Source organism: Aythya marila, assembly GCF_965140915.1.
Source record: "Aythya marila genome assembly, chromosome: 1".
NCBI classification, from domain to species: Eukaryota; Metazoa; Chordata; class Aves; order Anseriformes; family Anatidae; genus Aythya; species Aythya marila.
The window spans coordinates 164,049,876-164,074,984 of record NC_139042.1 but is presented as its reverse complement, the minus strand read 5'-3'; the positions used below and the strand labels follow the sequence as shown (position 1 = coordinate 164,074,984).

At 39.2% G+C, this 25,109-nt stretch overlaps 1 protein-coding gene across 1 annotated transcript in view; it reads right to left on the bottom strand.

The window, feature by feature from the left end:
* IFT56 (intraflagellar transport 56) overlaps window positions 1-21,778 on the bottom strand; it is a 49,619-nt gene extending 27,841 nt beyond the window's left edge. Inside the window, exons 1-9 of the mRNA XM_082778571.1 lie at window positions 21,672-21,778; window positions 21,440-21,577; window positions 21,260-21,352; window positions 13,726-13,840; window positions 6,084-6,133; window positions 4,276-4,421; window positions 3,059-3,230; window positions 2,589-2,663; window positions 1,246-1,348 (exon numbers count right to left, since the gene is read on the bottom strand). Coding sequence (XP_082634697.1) covers window positions 1,246-1,348; window positions 2,589-2,663; window positions 3,059-3,230; window positions 4,276-4,421; window positions 6,084-6,133; window positions 13,726-13,840; window positions 21,260-21,352; window positions 21,440-21,577; window positions 21,672-21,674 — 895 coding nt within the window. The 5' untranslated portion in view covers window positions 21,675-21,778. The remainder of the gene's footprint in view (window positions 1-1,245; window positions 1,349-2,588; window positions 2,664-3,058; window positions 3,231-4,275; window positions 4,422-6,083; window positions 6,134-13,725; window positions 13,841-21,259; window positions 21,353-21,439; window positions 21,578-21,671) is intronic.
* Window positions 21,779-25,109: the final 3,331 nt, after the last annotated feature.

Sequence of the window (25,109 nt, the reverse complement as noted above, 5' to 3'; positions counted from 1 at the left end):
TGGTGATGGTTTTCTACAACTCAAATAACAAACATGGAGTGAGTAATAGCTTCTTTATTACTACAATTTTCCTAGTAGAGATGACTTGGCCCCTTATTCATAATCCAGTGGACACCTTCTCAACAGTACAAGGTCAAGATAATAAATACATCACTCTCCTGTCATATCTCTTCTCATATTTATTTACCCCTCAAGGAAGATAAGGTAAGATGGTTCTGGAGGGAGACTTCATCTTTTCCTTATGAAAATTTCAAAATCTATCCAGCAGCTCTTACCTGATACTAATTCTAACAAGCAAGAAACACTACTAGTACAGACGTTTAAATGTAAATGTTGAGTTCAATAAACAACTTCATGTCTCCCCAATAAATAAGTAGTTGAAAAGATCATAAATGTTACAAAGATGCCCTTTGAACTGACAAAATTTTGTTAATACAGCATTATAGTCTGCCTATAAGAACAAGCCTTATCAACAAAACATGTTTTTTTTGCTGGTACATATCAGCCATACACTGTGGGAACAGTATTCCAGGGTGACTTAAGGCAATATACATTGGAGCTGCCAGGCTAGAATTCAACACCTGACCAACACATCTGCTTTCCTACCCATCCCCTTAAACAGTCACATATTAAGCCAGCACAACGTACTAGAATAGTCAAAAATAATCTAATTTCATAAAAAGTTAGAAATAGGGTTTTGGTTTTTGGGGTGGTTTTTTTTGGACTAGCTCACCTCACCAACATCCAGCCTGCACAAGCATAAATGCTGGCACAAAGGCAAGTAACAGGATCACACTACTCACGGTAGCTGGCAGGGTATGAGAAGAAGCCCTGCAGCAGCCCTGGTTTTCATTGGTGTAGACCATTAACACAATTACGTTCCTCAGGCTCTGACAGAAACTCTCTAGCAAATCTAGGAGATTAAGACTGGATATCTGGCCCAAACCCCTAAAACTCTCTACCTTAAAGCAATGCAAAAAATGAGACACAAGTTTGTGTTTCAGTCACTCCAGTTCAGAACATCTTTACCAGAGACCCTGTAAGTTTTGGAGACATGGCTGTAGTCATTAGAAGTAATGATTTCTAAAATTCTTAACTGATCTAGATACACTATTACGACTTTTAAATATTACATATTACTGTAAAGAAGAAGAAGAAGAAAAGCATTTCAAGGAGTAATCAGTTGATCAGATGAGTAAAAGTCATCCCTGAAGCTATGAATGAGCCAGAGGAAGGTGTATTTACCTTGCCGGAGATAGTAAATCACAAGATTCAGTCTTGCCTCAGGAATAACATCAACCAGAGGAGGCAGAACCTGCAAAGCCCCTTCTCCTCCTCGAAACACAACCTGCAGATAAAAGCAGAGTACTGAAAACCTGTGTATTAGAATACTGTTTATGATCTCTTAATTCAATGAAATTAGTTCTTATAGGCCTATAATAATAGCAGGAAAAGGTCAATGGGACTGGCATTAGTGTAATCCCTGCTTTAATATAACAATAAAATTAATATGGGAAGCAATCTTTATTCTAAAGAATATTAAGCATTTAATCCATCAGCTGAGATTAACTGATTTCCATTTTTAGCAGCTCAAGGCAGTGATACATAACACATTTTTAAGAATATGTCCTCGAATAAAAGTGAGGAGAACACGTACAAAATTCTAATTTGCTTATGATGTATTCATGTATACAAAAAAACAGGCTAACAACTTTACATCTGTATAGAATGCTGTAAGATCCTAAAATAATCAAGAACACTCAATGCTTTATACTTCAATCTTACATGACTGTTCTTACAACAAAATCTAATATACTGATTCAATAACCTCCTGACAAAAAGACCAACACTCAAAATAAAGAATGTTAACTTCTGAAATCAGTTTTAACTCTTGGTGCAAACAAGAACAAACAAAGAAAACAAAACAACAAACAAATAAACAAACAACAAAGAGTTAGCTTGTTATGACTGTTCTTGAAAAATGATAAAACAAGCAACCGGCCATCATTAAATAACAGCTAGTGCCAGTAATACCATTGTGGGGAACACTAGCAGGTGATTAGTGACTCTTAGTAAAGAATACACAAATACTTTGGCTTGTATCAGTATCTTTTTCCCTATGAACTCCTTGTAAAGTACTTTTTAGATAAAGACCATTTTCCTCAATTATCTGAATTCCACTGATACTGTATTTGCATAAATAACAGTTCAGAGGCATGCACTCTTGCTTGCTTCTATAGTATCTTTATTGACTAGGCTTCACAAAATAATTTTGCAAGGGTATTCTTACAGGCCATAAATTATTCTGATATGCCTTTGGGGTAAAAGCAACAACATTCTTATTTACATGACACCATCTCAAACTGACAAGGAAAGAATGCCAGGGGAAAAAAACAAAACAAAACAAAACAAAAAGAAAAACACTTGAGGGCACATTGATTATGCAGGTAGGTTTTCTGGAATGGGACTAATATTGCAGTGGAGATTCAGAGGTTTGCAGTTCACAAAATATTCCCTTTCACAAGTCATCAGGAAAAGCTCTACAAATGACAGCAGACCATACGAAATCCAGGAAATACATTACTCACCAGATTGTGCTTAATGAGTTCCTTGCCAAACTCAAAAGATGATGAGGCACTGTCTGTCAAGTTCTTGAGCTCTGCCTGGATTTACATACATCAAGAAGTTTAATGAGAAAACAAAAAAGCACACAAACATAAATGAAAGTTCATATTAGTCCTAAATCCAACAACATCTCCAGCAGTGTTGGGTCACTGGAAGATTTGTGCCTTCCCAATTCTACTTGATTCTTTTTACCAACTGGGTTATATTTACAGATACTAGGTCAAAAGTGGACCAGGAAAACTGTTAAAACCACTGTGCATGCATGTGGACAGGTGGCTTAATACCGGGGAAACTGAAATACATGGAATTTCTAAGAGGACACACTGACACGATAAAAGGCCATTATCAAAATTACTGATTAATACAGATAACAATGAAAAGTAATGTCTAAGTGATCTTGAACAAAGGCAAGCAAGGGCTGTCCAACAGATACCTCAGCAGCCTTCCCATTGTAAAGTCGGAAATGGTTACAAGCCTTAAGGTTAAGAGCAATGGTGCTATCAGGAACCTGCTGAAGATAAACAGCTAGCACTTCCTGTGATACATCGTAGTAGTCCAGTTTATAATAGCATAGGGCCACATATACATTCAGAGCCAGGTACTCCCTGCAGAGCAGAGGAAAGAGGATTAAAGACAACATTTAAATCTACTAGATTCTATACATCTTTTACAAACACATCAAAATTGAGGTTTCCGAGAAATGCTTTTTGGGTACTTTTCTACCTCTAGATTGTTATATAAATTGCAGAGATCCAGTTACAGATGTACATGAGTTTTATCAACGTCAGCTATTGCAACTTTAAAGAATTACGTGCAAAATTGTTGGTTTGCAAATCTTTGAAAAGGTGGTAATTCACACTAAGGAAATCCACAGAAATTAAGTACTGTACTTTTGGCCCAGCAGAATAAGATTTTCTATGCAGTATGTGCAAAAACATTTAATACTGACATAAAACTGAAAATATCTGAATGGATCTGAATTGGACTTCAAAAAGATAGCTATATATTCTGGGGCAGCAGTTCCTATTTTACTAAACCATATTTCCAGCCACTTAAGAATTCATTTTGTTCCTTGTTAAATTATGAACTCAGAAGTTGCAGAATATGATAGAAAAAAACAGTGTGATGAAGGATAAGTAGAATGGAAATAATTCCAGACTAAAAGAAATGTAAGGAGTTCTCTACATAAACACTAAGAATTTTACCGATTGGATAATACAGACAGACACAAGGTCAAAAGTGGACAATATGAAAGGTTACAAGCAAAAGAGGAATCAACAATCACAAGCAAGAGTCATGAGGCTGGTCATCAGAGAAAGAGTAAGAACATGAGAGAGAAAGCAGGTACATAACCATTTGTGATTTCAGAAGAAATAAGTAACAAAATAAAGAAGGCTCTCAGAATGAATTACGAGAAAATATCACTAAAAGAAAGCAATAGAGAACTAACTTCTTCCTTAAACATGCAGTTTTCAACAATGATTTGCAATGAACAAAATTGAGGGGTCTGCAACTTGTGCACATTTTGCACTTGGAAAGGGGCACGGTAATTGGGGAAAATTCCTACTTTCAGAAAGCAAGCAACTAACTGGAGTTAAATACCAACAAAACCAGAGACACTGCAGCAAGGTTTAAAGAAGAGATGCCAACCGATTATCAAGAAGAATGCGCTTGTAGATATCAATAGCTTCTTGGTAGTGGGACCGCATGTAGTGGATAGATGCCAAACTAAGCTGATCTTCTGTAATGTCTTGCAGATTCTGGTGAGAGCTCATCAATTTCTTCTCATCACTGAACTAAAACAGAAGGTGTGACATTCTCAGAAGAGTTCAGTGAGAAATACGTTTTAAGTTAATTAGCTGGATTAGTTTTGCCCTTGCTGGCAAGTAGCAGGTGACTCATTTTTAACATCTGGAAGAACTCTGTTACTTCAAAGTTAATTTGACTGGTGGAGAAAGCCAAACATTAAAAGGCAGACCAGCTGAAACTAGATAAATATGAGGCTAAAACTAAGTACACATTTTCCTTTAAGGTGTGACTTAGACATAATTACATGTCACTTGCCTTGCTGGATAAGAGGGGAAGAGTTGAATTAATTATTCCATAACCAGAATTTTACAACACAAGATTTGACAGTTACTATTCAATCCAGCTGATTGTTTGCTGCTTATAGATCCAAAACTTTTTTTCTCATGGATAAACATCAGAAAAACACAAGCCTTCCCAACACGCAAGAATTAATCTTCACAATACTTCTTTACAGCACTAACAAGTTCACTTTCATCATCGCTTTAAAATTCCAGTTTAACTAAACCTTTTGTTTTTAAAAGTGTTGTCGTTCAATGCATAACAAACACACAAGGGTAAAAACAAGCACCAGAGTTAAACAATCATCTTATACTTGTATTACAATAGTAAAATTGAGGCTATTCAGCAATGACTTTCCTCAAATCACTTATTCCAGTGTTTCCCTTTGCTGGTTCTGCTAATCTCAGCAGCAGGAATTATGAATTTCTCTTATACACAAATTATATCTTATTCAACTTCATCTAAAACATTTATCTGCTCTGTTTTTCTTCGAATCCTCTTTCTCCCTTTTTGAGACAGTCACACATTGATACTCTGGTCTAAAGGCAAGAGAACTGCTTAACAGAACTAAATGCAGTGTGCTTCATACTTTCATAAAGTCTTTTATTCCCAAATACTAACTATACGAACTAGGAATTATTCAGTTTCTCTTTATCATAGGCATCTGTAAGAGCCAATGCCACTACGAAAACGTTTAAAGATTACTTCCATAAACTTACAGAGATTCAAGTAAAGAGAATCTAGCATCAAAGCTAACACTCAGTATTTGTATTTTCTTCCACCCAAAACTCAGTCTCTTCAGTATCCTATTACTTGTTAGGTATAATACATGATGGCATGAAACCAAATTTAAGGGAAGACAGCTATGTGTGGTAAGCGAAATAGTCATTTAATTGTTGAAATTAAAGTAAATCTCATGCCATAAACAGTATTACTTCTTGGATACTGAACAACTTAAGAGGACCAGTAATAACATATGGACCTTTCTGGTCAAACTGCTAAGTATAACACAGCTGCATTAGGAAATCTTGGTATACTTCAAAGAAAAAGAAAATAGTGGCTTATACACTTGGGATTCTGTTAAAATCCTAGGTTCCTTGTAATCAAAAATACCATCGAGTTCTTATTTTATGATTTACATGAAATGGGTGGTAAGACTTTAGATATTTGCCGAGGGCAATTATTCTGAGATCCTGTTTTCACACTTACTTTCTCCTCTACATTTTAATACAGTGGGGTGGTTGTGGAAAACCTTTGTTCTCCTGCCACCACAGATATTTAATTATTTGGCCAGGTTGCCTGCATAAATTACACATTACCAAATTGAAAAGAAAACAAAACGAAGTGTGAGTGAAGAAAAGACATTATACCTTATGTGCCAGGTGAAAGAGTAAACGGTTCTGGAGACGACTTTTAGGTGCTGAAAGGAAGATTCATTAAGTAAGTATCTGTGCAAAGAACAACATAGGAAATCTTTTTTTTATTAACTCCCTTTCTCAACAGTCCTGCAAAAATCAATGCTTTCTTGCCTCCCATCTTCATTCCCTGTCCATTTTGTTTGAAATCCCTGATGAAAATACTTTTTAATTGGCCTCTGCCTTCCATGAGACTTACAACTTCAAGAATTACATGACCATTTCTCTGCAGGGCCTTCTGGTTAATTCTGTGTTTTTGCACAAGTGACACACAGCACAGCATCTTTTATATAGTAAGAAAGCAGCAACAGAAACCCGAAGTTCTTTCTACAATGTTTAATATTTGAAGAAAATTGAGATTCATAATTCTAGGAATCTTTTCAACTTTCAGGGTATTGCAAATTCCATTGCTGCTGCCTTTTGGCATACATAGCTCTAATATTATTTCTGTCCTTAGGAACAAAAGGTGCATGAATGAATCCTGTACTCCGAGCAAATAAGATTCAAATTAATGTATGGAGAGGAGTGGCTCTCTAGTGCCACTGAAGTTCACAAAGTTTCTTGCTCTAGCAGGTTTAGGAATTCTATTTAATACACTTCATATGACACAAAATGTTAACTGTGGAGTTTTAAGTCTCTAGAGAGAGCCTCGTGCATCACTGAGAGTGACAAAAGTCCTTGGCCAACAGAACTATTAACTTCTTTTGTGAGCAATCTTCCAAAAAGCCTTCCCTTGTTTCCTGTATTTTTTTTAGCCTACTCAGCTAATGCACTCTCATTTTTGCTCAGACCAACCAGCTGGCAACCCATGTACCACAGAAAGGATTTACATGGAATCTTTACAAAAAGCAGAATTACTTACTGTGTTTATGAGTCCAAGAAAGTGCAGAGTTAGCAAAGCAATGGCCTGTAACACAAGGCTATAATTCTTCTGACATCCTAAACCATGAAAGAGGGCTCAAACCACCAAAACCTCTTTCTCTTCCCTCTCAAAGATGGAAATTTCTGGTAATAAATTAGATTTTTTGAAAAGCAGTTTAGAGAGGGATTTCCAGACTTACTTGTTCTCCACATAATAAGGAAACTCTGTAACCCAGTGAATAATGCCAAATAAAAATCAGGCTGTTCTCATCACTGTAAGGTTCTCTACCTACTTCTGCTCGACACAGAAATTGTTTCTTCCCACTCCTCCTTTCCAAGCTGTTTTATTAAAATGTGTTCCTCTGTACCAACTATTCTAGAAAAAGAGGACAGTCAATTTTACCTTTAAAGAACTGCTAGAACAGAGGAGTACCAAAAGGAAAAGGTTGTATGAGAGTTCTCACAAAGCCGAAACGTCTTGCAAAGTATTACTAATAGAGCATCAAGTAGTTACGAAGCTAAATGGTCTTCAATCTACGATATATGTGGGAATTCTCATTAGCCTAATTATTGAGGAATGGAAAGTTTTTCTGATCTATAATCAATATTGTGTAAGCTGCAGTAATATTATAATTGACATCATAGTACATTCCAGAAATGATTTTGTCCATTGAGTTTGAAGGTTAGAGTACCTTAATTTAAATACAAGTTCTTCAAAATGTTGGCAGCAGTGATACCACAGCAACTCCCCATGTGCCTCAGCATTAATTCACAGGTTTCAGTACCAAAGTTTCAGAGGGTTGCACATGGACCCCACATGTGCTTTTGTGTGAAACTTAAACCAACCATATCTGCTTTTTACAACTCAAAACATTCGGTCATCAAAGACTCCAAAAGTACAAGCAGGACAGACTGGGGAATTTACACTGAAAATAACATATTGTATAATCACAGTGCAAACAGTACAGACAACAACCTTTTTTTTTTTTTTTTTTTTTTCTTTGAGTAGGTTTTGTTTCTTTTTCTGAACAGGTCTTAGCATTAATTCCACTCCAAGTGACTTGCAAGTGACATTGCCTCAAGAATCCGAGGAATTCTTGTTTCACTGGTCAACCAGTGACTGTAGTGCTGCCCTCTTGATTCTGGCATTTGATCTGACATTAAAATTATTATTTACTTCTTGGCAAAAACTAGAGTTACTCCATGTAATCCTATACCTAAAAACAGGCAAAAGATAAAAACAGAGTTCTGGTGGCATGCATGGGCATATGGAGGAGGATGAAAACTCCTATTTTGTAAATCCCATGATGCAATCCATTTGATATTCTTTAAAATAAGAAACTTTTACTTGATACCAGCCAAGTAAGAAGAGGTACATAAACCAAAAAATGTAGTCCTGTTGAAGTCCTGTTGATATAGTAAGCAGAACCATGGAAACATTAAATATCAGTAGTTTCTTTTCTCTCAGTGCCAAATGCATTTCTTGAGGAAGACAGAGAGACATATATACAAGGTCACGTTAATTTTCAGGTAGACTTTGGTACTAAGTATCGGATATAGCTGTTGTCAACCACTGGAGAAGGGAAGGAAATGATAAAACTGCCTCATCAGAGGTGATGATTTTTTGAGGAACAGTAGGCTTGTTCTTTTATTACTACTTGCTGCTATCAAATTTCATTGTCACCAACCTATCAATGCCACAAAGAAGCACAAACATCTTTTGCTATCCTACTTTTTCAAGAAGGAGACTGTTTAACTCAGCATTGAGCAATCTAAGGATCGTAACAAATATAATGACAATGCTGCAGTGCAATAAACTGGACCCTGCTCCAGTGTCTAGTATTGGCCTTGTCCTGAAGACATCATGCAGGGGCTGGACAGGTTCTCTAGTTTAACAACACACCAATATTTCTATGCTAGATTTTTTGTTGTGATCTGTGCTGATGTTCAAGGCACTAAAGTCATAGTTGATGTGGATCTTAAAAGTCTTCGCCTGTCTTTTATGTGCTGACATTGAACGGACACCTACTTGAAGTACTTGTTAAAATATAATAAGCAACCACAATAAGTGTGAAGGCATTTTTCTTCACTAACTCTTAAACAAAAGTGAAACTCTCCAGAAATGTCAGCTCAGACTCTTGGTGGGTTCCATGTTACTACCACAGGCAGTAAGAGGAACATAGTCAAGAACAATCTGGCATTTGTGCCCTCTTGTAAAGGTGTAAGGCAATGTTGGTCACGCATTCAGCACTAACAAAACCCATCTAGCAAGCATAATGCCTACACATACTCTACAGAAGCACGTCACATGCTGACAAGTGTTGAACTCATCCTAAACATACAGAGCTGGGAGTGGGTAGGAATGGAACAGTTCTGAGAAAGTTCCACCCAGATAACACAGAAAGTATAAACCAGAGAAAACCCTGTTTCCACTGTTCCTCAGCAAGAATGCCTTGCTCACCTGAACACAGCATCTGAATGAAACTCTCTGTGCCTCAGAACCACAGTCTTGTTGGTGGAGGGAAATTGCAAGGGTAAGGGAAAAATGTGAGGAAAAAACACGGTCCAACAGCGAAGCTCACACTTTCACATATTTGAATAGCTCAACTGTTCAAAATTTTCTTGCATGAAATCTGCAGAGGAAATTCTCTGAAATTTTCCCATTCCCAAAATATTTTTATTTTCTCTCAAACTTAAAAGTCAGTTCAACTATTCTCAGTTACTTGCAATACATACACATTTCATCTCAGTTGTGCCTAAACAGAGTAACTTGAAGATAACTGAAACAAAAACAATAAATTATTCGTTCAGTAGATTCCACTGTGTGTTAGAAAGCAAAACAAAAAAAAATAAATAAGATTAGTAGTTTTTAAAGTTAAAATATCTATTTTCTGATATTTTCACTTGTGCAATTTGAAAGTTCCACATATCAAACTCTGCTGTTTCAAAAAATACAGCTAAAATGCAATGAAAATGAACTACTGTTCTCAGGAAATACAATACTAGCAGAAAGCAGATAATTTTGCACATAGGTGAACATGCAGCCTAAAGAAAAAGAAAACACAGCAGTTTTTCCATGCCCTCTTGTAACTGTACATTTTCACTGGTGACAACTATCTGACACCTGGCAAGCATTAGTGCATGCATAAGCAAAATGGGTTTGGAAAATGCCACTGTTCTTACTAACCCATCTCTGTTCTGCTTTTGTGCAATACTGCTCCTTCCAGTAGAGACTGAAAGGAGAAGTTTCACTGTTCAGTTGAACCACATTCTGAGCTGACACACACAGAGTTGTGAAGAAGCAAAGTAATTATAAAGTTTTGCCATCAAAAAATAGAAGGAGGGAAAAACAAAGAAAAAAAAAAACACAACAACAACAAAAAGAATGCTCTCATGACTGGTTAAGCAACACAACCCTGTCTGTGCATGAATCTTAAATTTAATTGTAAAATTCCATGCTTATCCTAAAAAGACTGTTTTTCATAACAGATTTAACTGCAGCCCCACTTATGTGCAAATCACATTTGCTGGCATATATTTTGTGGTTTAACAGAACACTGTTGGTTCTTGTATTTTTCTTAATGCAGTGCTAGCCAATGGCTTCTGAGAGCACAGTACAGGCTTTTAAATACTAGGATTAGGTTGCCAGGCTCTCTGGGCAAATGTGCCAGGCTGAGTTCCTGGTCCTTGTCATTTATTTCTTGAAGGCACATGGCCTGGGAATGCCACATAAAACTATTTTGTTTTATAATGAAAAAATAACAATTAATTATTATTTATTAAGCCAAGATGAAGACTTTCAGCCTCATTCTCCCAAGCCTGGATGGGCTCACACACACTAAGGAAAACATTTGTTCAACCCACGCATGACAGCACAGATGCAGAAGGAATAAACAAAGCATCACTTGGCAACTTGGCTACAGGACGACTACAAAACAACAGTAGCTGACTTGAAGTAACTCTGCCTTCATCACAAAACCAGGAATATTAGTAACCATAATGTAAAGGGACAGCAGGGAAAAAGAAGAAGCTAGAAATATTGGAAAGGAATTTGGAAGAAAGCCTAGAGGAGACGAAGTACAACTATAATGAAAAACCTTCAAAGAAGGATTCTTCTTTACTGACTTTTTGTTATACTTCTTAAGTTATAGTTGGAGCAATTCTGGTTTATATGACTTTTGATATACACATTTATTCTTTCCTGAGAGAATGTACCAAGAAGATTTAATTAAGTAATGACAAGCTGAGAGAACACTTCACATTTAGTATAAAGTAAACACAAAACCTCACTCCACAAGAGAATGCAAACTATCTATCTTGTGTGAAATACAATAATTACCTCATGGCTTTTCACCCTAATTTCCTAATTTTTAAACGTCCTGCATATTTTTCCTCAGACAGCAAACAATTTTCTTAAGCAGCAGCAAAAGTACGTGGCAAGAAGGAACTTCTATTTGATTTCTAGATAGTTATATTTTTATGTGGAAAAACTATTCCAGAAAGCTAGTTGACATTTATGTTCCCTTTCATGCAGACTTCAACACTGTAGAAATCCAGAACTATAATTGAAAATAAATTATTTCTCCCTCATTTATTTTAGCACCATGCCACTTTCAGGGGCTTCACATGTCAACTGCATCAATAAACAGCAAACAGTATGCACAAATTCAGGTCCAATAATCCTGAAACAGCAATGGTAAGCAGCCCAACACAAATGATATCTGTCATTCAGATGGCAGTGTTAAAGGCAGTACTGGATAAACGATATTCTAGAGATATCACCTGTTGTGTCCACTACCCAAGAAAATATTTTGCTTCTTCTGGATCTTTGCAAAACAACACAAGGAATCACAAGATGCCATGGCTTTAGCTGTTAACAATCATCACTGATGCAACTGAAAAATCCTAAAAGCACTGAAAGACGATATATCTTGAGTGAAAATAAAATGATTCAACCACAATGTCGGAAAGCGTAAAGTGACAGGAGTGAAAAAAGGGGAATATACAACACTTGTCTTTTCTCCATTGAAAGCTTCCAAGTATTACAAATCTTCAGCTGGGACTGCCTCCCCACCAAGCTTAAGTAGCCAGGAAGCATCAGTATTACAGTACTCAAGAGAAAGGCTTAGCATCTCACTACAAGAACAGGCATGCTACCCTACTTAAACAATTACATAAAAATCAGGAACTGACATTGCCAGTGTTAGCACTAAGCTATTTTCTGTTCCCTCCTGCAGCTACTTTCCCTGTGTCATGCACTCCTTTCTTAATATTCCTGCCCTTTTCTGTTAGTGGTTAAGAGTATCACTAACCGCACCACGTACCTTACCACTCGCCATGCTGCTAAACTGATCTGAGGGGCAGGGAAACATTAACCTTCCTCACTTCCAGCTCACAGCTAATAAAGATGCATGCCCAGCTGTGCATCTGTCATCTCTAGAATGGATTACTGTAATTCGCACTATGTGAAGCTGATGACAATGAGCAGGCTCCAACTGGTACTGGACACAGCCACTTGCTTTCTCCATCGTTTAGGTATAGTGAACCTCAGGATCTATTGTCCAGTTATTTTTAGTTCAAATCCTAGATTGTAATCTCCCAAACCTCAAGCTTGTGGTACTTTAAAGACAAAATTATTACCTGTGAATACTAGAATTTTACACACTTCTTAAACAACACAGATCACTTCTTGAACAATACAGATCACAAATCAACAACACAGAATACAAAGCCCTGCAGGAAACTTTACTTTTGGAAACAAACCATTTTCAGTTGTGGGAATCAAGGTCAGAATGTTCTTTCAGACGACTTTAATGAGATACCAGAATCTAACTATTTCTAAAAAATGCCATAAAACTGTCCTCTTTGGAGGGGCTCCTCCACAGTAGCAGAAAATACACTTTTCTAACTATTTTCAGCCCAAGACTAGAAAACTAAAGAAAGAAACAAAAAAGAAAATGAAAGACTCATTGAGAATCTTATCCTAAAAAGGCAAGAGTCAGAAGCTGACTGAGAACATCACTATTAATTCAACTTAGAAAGCACTGAGATACAATGGTAATGGGAAACAATATAAATCACTAAGATAAATGGAAAGTGATGGGTAACAAAATTAAACTGCAGAAACATTTTTAGGCAGTAAAAATTGCCTTGGAATCTAATTTCCATTTCTCTTTTTTCAATGATCCCATGCATGTTCAGATTAGAGTGGAACCGTAATAATGCGACTGCAGCAAACTCCACGTCTTGAAGAATCAGATCCCTAATATCTAACCTACAAGGCAGTAAGACCACCTACTAAGTCACTCAAACTGCGTAAACAGAATTCTTGTCCACATAAAAGAGAATGCTGAATTCTCTCATATGCTTATTTTTTGATAGTATCACTATCCTAATTAGCTTCATCTGCACTGGCTCAGAGACATGGAATCAGTCAAAAGAAGAGTAACTTTTTGCTGCTGGTCAGCATATGCTGGGTTTTGTATTTAGAAATTAAACAGAGAACTTACTTTCCAGATGCTTCTTTCAGTTCCAGCTGCTCCACCTGCCCAAGCTATTTTTAGGGAGCAAACTGCATTAAAACTCTCATGTTGAATGGAAAAAAACAACAACAAAAAACACAGCTCAAAAGTATCCTTTATTCCTCTGAAAAAAAGCACCAGATACTTTCTCTGGAAAACACTTTTAAGTGTTCAAGTCAACAAATAGTTCTTTCCATCAGAGACATACATCTCACCTTTCAAGGCTGCTTGTTCAGCTTGTGTATACATCCCCAGGAAGAAGTAGGTACATGCCAGGTTTACCCAAACATCAGGATTGCAATCTGGTTTTTTGGTCAAGGCTTCATATTCCTGTAACAGAAGAGGGGGATGATGTGTTTTTAATTGTTTAAAAGCATAGGTGTGTATTAAATATCATTTTTTCTTCCATCATTTAACAATGTATTTAATTTTTAACAACATATATTTAACAGTATATCAGTCTGATGTTGGTGCTGGGGAAGCTCATGGAGCAGATTACCTAGAGTGCCATCACACAGCACCTACAGGGCAACAGGTGATCAGTCCCAGTCAGCACGGGTTTATGAAAGGCAGGTCCTGCTTTATGAACCTGATCTCCATCTACAACACAGTGATGTGCTCACTGGATGAGAGAAAGGCTGTGATATGGTCTACCTAGACTTCAGTAAGGCTTTTGACACTGTTTCCCACAGCATTCTCCTGAATAAGCTGGTTGCTCTAATCTTGTATGGGTGTATGCTTTATTGGGTTAAAAATTGGCTGGGTGGCTGGGCCCAAAGAGTTGTGGTGAATGGGGTTAAATCCAGTTGGAGGCCGGTCAACAGTGGTGTACCCCAGGACTCAGTACTGGTGCCAGTTCTCTTCAAAATCTTTATCAGTAATCTGGGCAAGAGGATTGAGTGCACCCTCAGTAACTTTGTGGTCAACAAGATGTGTGCGAGTGTTGACCTGCTCAAGGGTAGAAGGGTGCTGCAGAAGGATCTGGATAGGCTGAGGCCAACTGTATGAGGTTCAGCAAGGCTAAGTGTCAGGCCCTGCACTTGGGGAACAACAACCCCAAGCAGAGCTACAGGTTGGGAGATGAGTGGTTGGAAAGCTGTGTGGTGGAAAGGGACCTGGGGGTATCGGTTGATAGCCAGCTGAATAGGAGCCAGAAGTGTGCTCAGGTGGCCAGGAGGGCCAACAGCAAGCAACCTGGCTTGTATCAGGAATATTATGGCCAGCAGGACTAGGGAAGTGATTGTCCCTCTGTACTCAGCTCTTGTGAGGCCTCACCTCAAATACCATGTTCAGTTTTAGGCTCTTCACTACAAGAAGGCCATAGAGGTGCTGGAGTATGTCCACAGAAGGGCAATGAAGCTGGTGAGGGGTCTAGAAAACAAGTCTTATGAAGAGCAGCTGAAGGAGCAGTGGTTGTTTCAGATGGAGAAAGGAGGCTCGGGGAGATTTTATCGGGCTCTACAGTTACCTTAAGAGAAGCTATAATGAGGTGGTGATCAGTGTCTTCTCCCAGACACCAAGTGGTAAGACAAGAGGAAACTACCTTAAGTTGTGCCAGGGGAGGTTGAGGTCGGATATTAGGAAAAATAATTTCACTGAAAGGTTTGTGAAATATTGGAATAGGCTACCCAAGGAAGTAGAGTCACCAACCGGGGAGGCCTTCAAAAAATGTGTAGATGTGGAGCTTAGGGACATGGTTTAATGGTGGACTTGGCAGTGCTACGTTAAAGGTTGGACTAGGTGATCTTAGAGGTCTTTTCCAACCTAAATAATTCTATATAATTAGATTATTCAGATCAACCAATTTATTCCTAAATTCATTGTCCTTCTTACAACTATTACATTTTAATCTAAGATATGTTCAGCAGCCCTCTTTTGTTTAGAGAGATGGAACAGACAATGGGGACAAGCAACATTATAAGTCTTCACTGCAGGAGCATGAATTTTGTCAATGTTGTAACAGTTACAATGCCATCAACATAACCAACCTTTCCTCCCTCTTTTCTGATGCTTTCCTAACTCCTCCTTCAGTCAGAGGAGGAGTCAAAAACACCCAGGAAATCTCTGTGAATACTTACTGAAGCAAGTGTCAAATATCCTATTATAAATCTGTAAGTAGTGTCTCAATATAGATTTAAAAAGTGATCTTCAAAGTGAGGGTGCAATAACCCAATAACCCAATGAGGTGTGGGAAGAAAATATTTTGTATCATTAACAAATAAAATGAGTATTTCCAAAATAGTGTTTAGTTCATATTTATATCTTTTTAATTTCTATTTTTGTGTATGTTTTATAATTACATAATATGGTAGTACTGTACATATCAATAATGCTAGTATTGATAGTACATTGGTACATTTATATAGTTTATAATAAATACACATATACAACAGTTATGTTGTATATGTGCTCAAAATGTTTGTGCTCAAAAATTTTTTACTGATAGAGGTTCACAAACAGAAATGTTTGGAGACTACTGAAGTCAGTACTGGGCACATTCAATACTTCCTTATGCATAAAATTGTAATTAGAGCAAATATACTAAAGTGTGCCTAACCTCACCTTTTCTCATATGAAGATTTACAGCCAAGAGCTATCGAAAGCCACTGGATACCATATTCTGATGTTTCTTACACATCCACGTTCATTATATATCCCTTAATACTGCTACATAAATTGCTTCATTTCTTGTTGTTTGTGGAGAAAAAAAAAAAAGTAAAAACTAAGTGATAAATCTTTCAATCTACTTTTTTAATGAAGCAAGAAATCACTGCAGCTACCAGTAACATTCCTAAATATAAACATCTTTGCTCTGCATAACAATAGGTACGAAAAACACAACCAAGGAGATCCCTTGATGCTATTTTTTCCTCTTCAGGCTTCTGTTAAATTACTAGGAAGGACCAGCCCAGTGAAAGTGCCTCCTGCTGATGCTCCCACTCTCCATCCAGTCATGTCCAATAAGGCAAAAGCAGGCCAGGTCATTCAAGGTTCTCACAAGACCTGCTTAAAGAATGCAATCCCCATAATTCCCAACCAGCATAAGCCTCTCATCCCTCCCAGCAACACACCCCATTGCTGACTCCGTATTCTTCCTCCAAACATATGAATTGGGATTTCCCCCTTCCAAGTCAGAGTCTACCAGATTGTGCCATTATGGGAGGAAGTCTTCTTCCCCTGGGGCAAAGACACATATTTTATATATATAAATCACTACAGAAAATAAGCTATGCCCAAAGGGCAGAGAATTCCAAGAACAGACATACGCTGAAAACAATGAAGCTTAGAGTGTGCAAGCATAAAGATTTTTTTCTGTTGCCAAGTGAAAGCAAACTGCACTTCCAAACAGAGAAGCTATTGGTAAGGTGTGCCCTTGAATGCTAGCCCAGTCTTCCTAGTCCTCAGGCACTAGCTGTCCTTCAGGAAGACTTTGAAATAAATCAATAAATTAATTGATTAAAAAACAAACCAAACAAACATTTACACACAGGCCTGCCTTTCCTACTGAGATCAGCTCAGTCTTGACACAGGCCTGTCACAGAGCTCTCAGAGACAGGCCCCTGCTCTTTATTGGGACCATCTGGAATCTTTCAAAATCCATTCTGATTAAATGCACCCAAAGGTCTCTTTTGGCTATGGCTTCAGGGAGATTAATTAGAAAAGACAAAATGCATAAACACAAGTCATCTTCTGGCTTTGCCTGTCAAGGCAAGCAATAAATAAAGTGCTATAGCAGTACCAATGTCAATCTATGGAAACACAATAAATAAAAATGAGGACCATTAGTCTTCTCTACCCTGTACTTCTAGGCTATGAGCCTAGACTATGTGCTGTTGCCCCTTCCCTCAACAAAAGGCATTCAATGTTACATTCTCTCAACAACTACTTCACAGGAGCTTTTCATCTGCCTTGCCAGAAAAAAACAACACACCACCAACCAACCAACACACTCAAACAGCCTTCCCAACAGTCAACCTGTGACATATTTTTGCCAACTAGGGCCATAACAGCTTCTTGCTTTTTTGTTCCCCACTCCCTTCCACCTCTCTCCCCTAGCAGGGGACAAATGTACCTTTCCAAAGAAGCTGGCTGCCAGGTAGATTGCCTATGACTACAGACACCTACTGGCAATGTTGAGGGTGCAGAGCAGAACTGTGCTGGCCTCATTGCTGGTCAGGATTCTCCAAGCTCATAAATGCTGGTCCTAAGAGCTATTCAATAGGCTCACACACAGGGGCCTCTTATAGTTGCCTCAAAAGTGCTCAAAGGAGGTGTGGAGATACTTGTTTCCTGATTATAGTAATGACAGAGAAGCCTAGAGAACTTCCCAGAGCCAAAAATCCATCCTTCACTTTCTAGTTCCAGCTGCCAGGAACATTGCATGCATGTTCATGTATTCTCATAGTCCCAGCAGAAACACTCAAGTAAAACCAGATATTGCCCATGCGTGAACCATTACCCTATTATACTCCTGTTCCTGTCATGCTTCATTATTTGACTGAAACAATCCTGAGTCAAGTCAGGTTAGCTAGGAGGTCCTGTCCAAGCAAAGAGGTGGAGCAGCTCCTGATTCTCTGCTGGAAGGGAGGCAGTCAATAGGAAAGCCTGCCTGAATCCCTTGCTGTAGTTTGTTTCTGCCAAAATCTCACAATGCATTGAAGGCTCTGCTCTCACATGCAGCTGACGGGCTGAAATGGCTAAGCATTATCATATCTAGCAGCTCCCTTTCTTAGGTCCTGGATGCTTCAATTTATAACAGGCAGCCCTGAAATGGATTCAGACTGATGTTCTGATTCTGGCTGGTCCTCGGGTGACACTGGATAAGTGCTACGAACAAGTCATGTGAGAAAGACAGATGGGGGGGTTCCCCTATTAGGAACAGAAGAGATGGAAGACTCCACAAAACTAATTAGATCCTCTCATTGACTAGGGGGGGTCCTGGTTGCCATATAACGCCAAGAAGTCTCTAGCCACCCCCCGTTAGTAAAAAATCAGTTTGTGAGTATGAAGGAAGCTGACTGTCCCCAGCGAGGAACTGCCACCGTGAATGGTAGAAGGGTCCAGTGCAGGGTCACTTGTAAACAGGTGCACAGTAATAGTGATGATCCCACCAGACAAGTGTTGGTGGTATACCCTTTGAGAAAGGCTTCTACCTGCTAACATGGGGGAGTGTGACGTTAGTCAGGCTTAAGTTAGAGTTCAGCCTAGAAACTGACAGTTGGTGTGCCTACGATAGGAAAAGAACCACATTTGAATGTGCTGCCATTTTCAATATTGCTGCCATTCTCCCTGAAGGTATTCTTGGGGTTGCAGGTCTGTCTGTTTTTCACTTTTTTCCCCACCTCTCCCAGTAGGTGACGGAGGCCACCTTAGCCCAATTCCCAAACCTCTCCATAAGTTGCCATGCAACCAGCATGCCTAGCTCACGTGAAAGCATCAATACAAATAAAAGGAATATTGAGTAGCTGAATTTCTGAAGAGCCTCATCAGGTATAAAGAATATAAACTATGGACTAGGACTATAGTGACACAGGCTATGTACGTTGTCACTTGCAGGCATTTGGGATTGTGAATCATTTGGTCTGTGTGTAATGTAACTATGAGGATTAGAAAATTCTTCAGAATTCTCCAGACTCATTTACTGTGGTCCCAGCACACTCCAGAATGCTCCAGGAGTTCAGATAATCAAGGAATTTGTCCTTGAGAATACACCAATGCCTACAGCATTGCACCGCAGCCTTGAAGCTGATAACTGAAAGGGAATTCAGCCTCCACAGTCAACACTCTTTCCCTTGATCACTACAACATTGGGAATTGCAAACACAATGTTCAGTCCCAAAAGAAACTAGACTGAGATACACAAGCTCATTTCCCACATGACACCAAAGTGACAAAGATATTAGCATTTGTCACTGTGCCAAAATCAATCATAAAGGAGAAAAGATAGGCCTTGTGATCTCTCACTTAAAAAAGGTTTGTATGCATGGTTTATGGTTGGCTTTTTTTTCCCCCTACTAGGATGGGAAGATGGAAAAATAGAGCAGATTGTAGTTTTTAAAAGCTTGAAGCAATAGCATCACCTAGTGGTGAATCAAACACCACAGACAATGTAATTTCTACAAAAATGACACTGTTATTCTTTCATTGAAGGAAGCATTTAAAATCTGCTCTGGCTATATAAGCACCTACTAGGTATTCCAAAGAGCAGAATTTATTTCGAAGAAATTCCAACTATTCTTTGTTTGTATGCAAACATTTTTTCCTCTTTTTAAACTTCCACTCCCTATTAACACCCTAACATTTAGATATAAACTAAGTAAAGCCACTGATTGTTATATTCAAAATCTTTAAATGACAACTCTAAACGTGAATATTAAGTTAATGTTATGTTCTACACTATTGCTATACATTCTATATACTATGTATACCATCAGTTTAATTACAGTGAACAGTTCTAACTTCTCCCAATAGACGTTTCCTTTTTAATTTTTAAAGTAAGGGGAAAGTGCATTGTGAACTTGGAAGCTATAAGAATTCCATTTCTGCCTTGCACATTAATCTTGTGCATGTGATCACGTTTAACTATAGTTAAACATCTAATGTTATCTATAGAACAATTACGATATTTCGTCTTTTAATCTATTTCACCATGGTTATATTGTTTTGTTAATACTTCAAATAATCATCTGTTTTTAACACTTCTCCCAGGGAAGGCAAGTTAAAAGACTGTTAAATATTTTCTCAGAGTATAGTTACACCTTTACAGCAAATTGTAATGGAGATCTCCACCAATTAACATTGGTCGAAACAAATAGGACTAAAAGAGTGCAATACAGCCTCGTATGGGTGCAGAAATTCACACCTGTAGGAATGCAGCAATGAGACAACCACCACTCAGGCAGACTGGGTTGTTTCTGAATGTTCACTAGCTTATATGCAGCCTTATGGGTACCACCACACAAGTCCCCACAACGCTCTCTGTGCTGGGGTGCACACTGATTCCAGCCCTCAAAGCTACAAAGCACAGTAGGCAACAAGATCTGTTAACACTTCTGTAGAGAAATATGCTGGCACAACTGTGGAAAGGATTCCAGCGACATTGACAATAAACTGACTGCCAACAAACTGAGCTTCATTGGAGACAGAAATCAACACGAAAGAGAAAGAATTACACATGGATTCATGCACGAGAAGTAACACAACAACACTGTATGGTGCAAATATTGGTATTTTATGCATGTCTGAATAATCAACATGTCTCTTTGTAACTTAAAACTTTTGGAGAATAAGAATGTCTTATTCCATTAAATATATATGTCTCATATAAGAAAACATGCGGAAGAACAATCAAGTACATCAAATAGCCAGAGACATCAACCTCTACAGACAATTAAAAAATTATGTATATTACAGATAACGTACACAATGAAGACAAAGGCATAATTAAACCTGAAAACAAAATCGTGTAAAGTTAATTGCAAAAAGTTTATTGAAAATTGAGGACATGAACTATGACATTAAAAGGGACAAATTAGGTTACTGAGCCTAGTATTAAATACGAGTAAATAACTACACGAGGTCTATTTTCATGGGCAAATACCTTTTTCCAATCCAAACTGCCTCCCTACCACATGTCTGTGATTTAGCTGGCTGGCAGGACCGTTCCCCGTGCAGGACATCCTCCTGCTGTCATCCCCGCAGCCCAGGTTCCCCACTCCCTATTCGGGGAGCAAGCTCTCCTCCCCTTACCTCCAGCGCTCTCTTGTAGTCGCCCAGATGGAAGGCAGAGTACCCGATCCACAGGTCGGTGTCCTCCTCCTGCTCCCCCACGTGCCGTTTAAACTTGGGAGAGGAAGAAGAAAGAACGTGAGCGCTTTGCCCGGGCCCCCGGGGGGCTGCCGTTCACCCTCCCCGACCAAGACCCGTCACCTCCAGCAAGGCGATGGCGCCGGTGAAGTCCCGGAGGGCCAGGAGCTCTTCCAGCTGCGGCACCTTCTTCCCCTTCTTCCTCCGCCGGTCTCCCGCCGCCGGGGCGCTCCCCACGGCCGGCTTGGCCCGGGAGAGCATCTGGGCGGAGAGCGGAGCGGAGCCGGGTCAGGGAAGGGCCGGGGGTACCCCCCCCGCCCGGCTCCCCCCCGTCCCCGCCCGCCCCGTCCCTCACCATCCTGCCGCCGGGCCCGCGCTCCCCGTTTCCCGCTCCGCCGCCGTTGCCGTTGCCGCTGCCGTTGCCGCGGTAACGGCGGGGCGGAAGGAGGCGCAGGCCCGAGCGCGGCCGGCGAACGGGCGCCGGCTGGAGGCGGACGCCGTCCCCCTCAGTTCCGCCGCCGCGGGTGCGGGTGAGGCACTGCCAGAGGGGGGCCGGTCCCTCGCCGGGGCTCCCCGGTAAAAGAGGGGCAGCCTAGGGAGCCGCCTCGCCCGCCGCAGGCCCGGAGGAGCTGGCTTTTTGATCCTCTGGGCTGCGGTTGCCTCATGCACAGAGGCACGGTCATGTAAATGAGTCTTCTGGTTGTCCCCCACACCTCATGGGCACCCCAGTGCTTGGCTTGGAGGTCCTCGTGCTTTCAATAATCATCTTGCAGACCCTCTCTAGTATCTGGTCTCTACTCCTCTACTTGGCTCTCAGGTCGTTTGTTCTCCTTGCCAGTTAGACCATCTCCATGTTTACTAGTGAATACACATGGACAGACACCCCTACACAATATGCATGCATTCAGTGTCTCCAGGTGCTGGCATGCCGGACACACGGACCCCTAACAACTTGTGGTCTAATTCCAGTTGCCGGCACTAAAATCTCCATACACACACATGCACACAGAATAGAGAATCCCTTTGTACAAGAAGATAGTTAGAAGTGGAATTTAATATGAAGACAAGACAGACTGTGCCTATCAGATGCAGGGCACAGCCAGAGAAGTGTATTATGCATCATTTTCTTTATACATGGGCAGCCCCTTTTATCCCCTTATTCATCCATACTGGTTCCTTCCCAAACCACCTTGATCCCTCCCTTTTCCCACCTTTACTCCTCCTATTGAATATCCCATACTAAATTTTGTGTAATCCCGGAAAGCTTTTCCCTGACATCCCATGATGAGTCTCATACACTTATAGTCACTACTGCCCCTTAGTCTGTAAGGTGCTCCACAGAGCTTCTTCCGTTGATCTTGATGGGCTGATTGCTCTCCTGTGACAGCCCTGGGAGGAGCTAGGTCAACGTGAATGAGGTTTTTGGGGTTCCTCACCTGTCATTATTCTTCTGTGCTTCTTTGTTTTTGTGGTGATGAGACTTCCACCAAGTAGCTTTACAAGAGCCTTTCCCTGAAGGTGGCGCACAAGTCTGGTGCCTGCTGCCCTGTGGTGGTTGTAGATGATGAAAGGGAGAGAGAATAGAAATAGGATTTTTAGTTGCTAGAATCCTCTCACATGGCCAACTTCAGCAGTCAGGGAGACACTGAACAGGAGCTCCCATGGTGGAACCTCGGGCTGGAAATGGGACACCAGCACAGATGGAGCTTTTGGCTGACTCAGCAGGGCTGTTCATGTGCTCCAATAAAGAATCATGGTTTGCTGGATTGTTGCTGGTAATATTCTCTTGGTAGGATGCTATGTAGCCAACAAGTCATAACACATGGATGTTTATATTTTTTTGTAAAAACTACCAGCTGGTAAAAAATACCAGATCTGGTAAAAACTACCAGATGGTAGCCATTCCATCTATATTACCATAAACATGATAATTGAGAGTATAATATAAAATGTTAGGTGTGCAGGTTGTGTACATTTTAACAATATACAGTACTTGATCTCTTTGGAAAATCCTGGTAGTGACCTTGTTTCTTGTAGCATTTCTGACATTGCAGTTTGCTGCAAATAGAACAGATCTGTTCTAATTACAGAGGAACACCACACAATATAATTCACCAGACTTTCTTCTTTTATACTTTCTTAATTGCACCATTAGAAATTCCAGTGAAGAGGAGCAATAAATTATGCTACTGTTGACAACTACCCAAAACACCTGTCCATGGAGTGTTTTAATGAAGTATCGGTATTTCTGGCTTTTCTGTTTCCTTGAGAATAAAAATTACTTTGCAGTCCATCAGAAAGAAATGAGACTTTTGTTGTTATTTGCTTGTTTTGGTACAAATATATCCTGGCACACTGCAACCATTTGTAACCTAGTTCAGCAATAAAGAACTGTGTACTTCTTCAGAGTATGGTTCCTATGTTTGCATTCTCCCAGTCACTTCAAACCAGCTTGGCCCTTGAAAAATACAGTACTTGCAACTGTCCCTGAGAAGTTATGCTGCAACCGGAATCCTTGGGAGCATTGTCTTGATGTCCCTTGCTTATGAATATGTTTTCGTACCACAGGCCTCTCTCCTAAAGGAAAGAATATAATCTACTCTCCCACAGAGGATTTTTAAGTAAGAAATTAATTTCAAGTTAGTCAATAAGTGATAAAGATTAGGTACCACTGATTTGGCTTCCTTTCATAGCTCTTCTGTATTAAGTAAGGTATTATCTTTATCAGGAGGAAATTCATTTTCCATAAATAATTCTGAAATTATTTTTCAGAGATTTAAGCTTTTTATTTTTTTTATGCTGTCCAGATTGTATATATAAACTAATTTTTATAATACACATATCCATCCTCTTATCAGTTGTCTAGGATTTTCTATTCCCTAGCAGAAAAAATAAAATAAAATAAAATAAAATAAAATAAAATAAAATAAAATAAAATAAAATAAAATAAAATAAAATAAAATAAAATAATTGTTCTGCAGGCCAGAACAGCTTTGCAAGTGTAAGAATCTCCTCGTCAAAACCATATGAAATCAAGAAAAACATGTAGATTGACAGGGATATTGTAAGATGTCTTTTTCCTTTCAGATCTTAAACAAAGCCTCAAAGTACTTCACTTCAAACTGAAATAAAATAATAATTTTTGTAAATACCTCACAGTAATTTTCAGTACTGCCATGGAACATTCTGGTTCTGTACAGAAGGCTAGGAAACAATGAAGACTTTGATTTAATATTTTTTTAGTATATAAATGACAAAGTAAACTGGGTAAACAAGGGAAACAGAAGGAGCAGAGATGTCACTGCTGGAGGTATTATATTTTTGACTGAAATACAACCATGCAAGCACAAGTATGATTAGACAAGATTATTATTAAAAAAAATAAAAATGAAAGTATGTATCGACTACATTGCTTTCTATCATCTTTTATATAGATTCTTTTGCAAGATCGTGCTGATCTAAGAACCAACATACTAAATACAGCCAAAATATTAACAGAAATGAAAGAAAGCTCTCAACTGCATCACTGGTTTCCGCCATTTCCCAGTGGCTTCCTGAATTCTTACATGGTGAATCCAAAGCAGAGTAATGTCTGAGAGCTAACAGAAATGCAGTACCTGTGGTTTAGCTGTGGGCACAAGGGGGACGGTGTCAAGTGAGATAAAAATAGCAGCCAAACCAGTTCCTTGTTATTTGCATGGCACTGGTGGGGTCCCAGTATCTATCTGCACTGTCATGGGGACTTTCTTGACCAAATGTTTTGTGGCGGTGGAAAGCAGCATGAACAAATGTG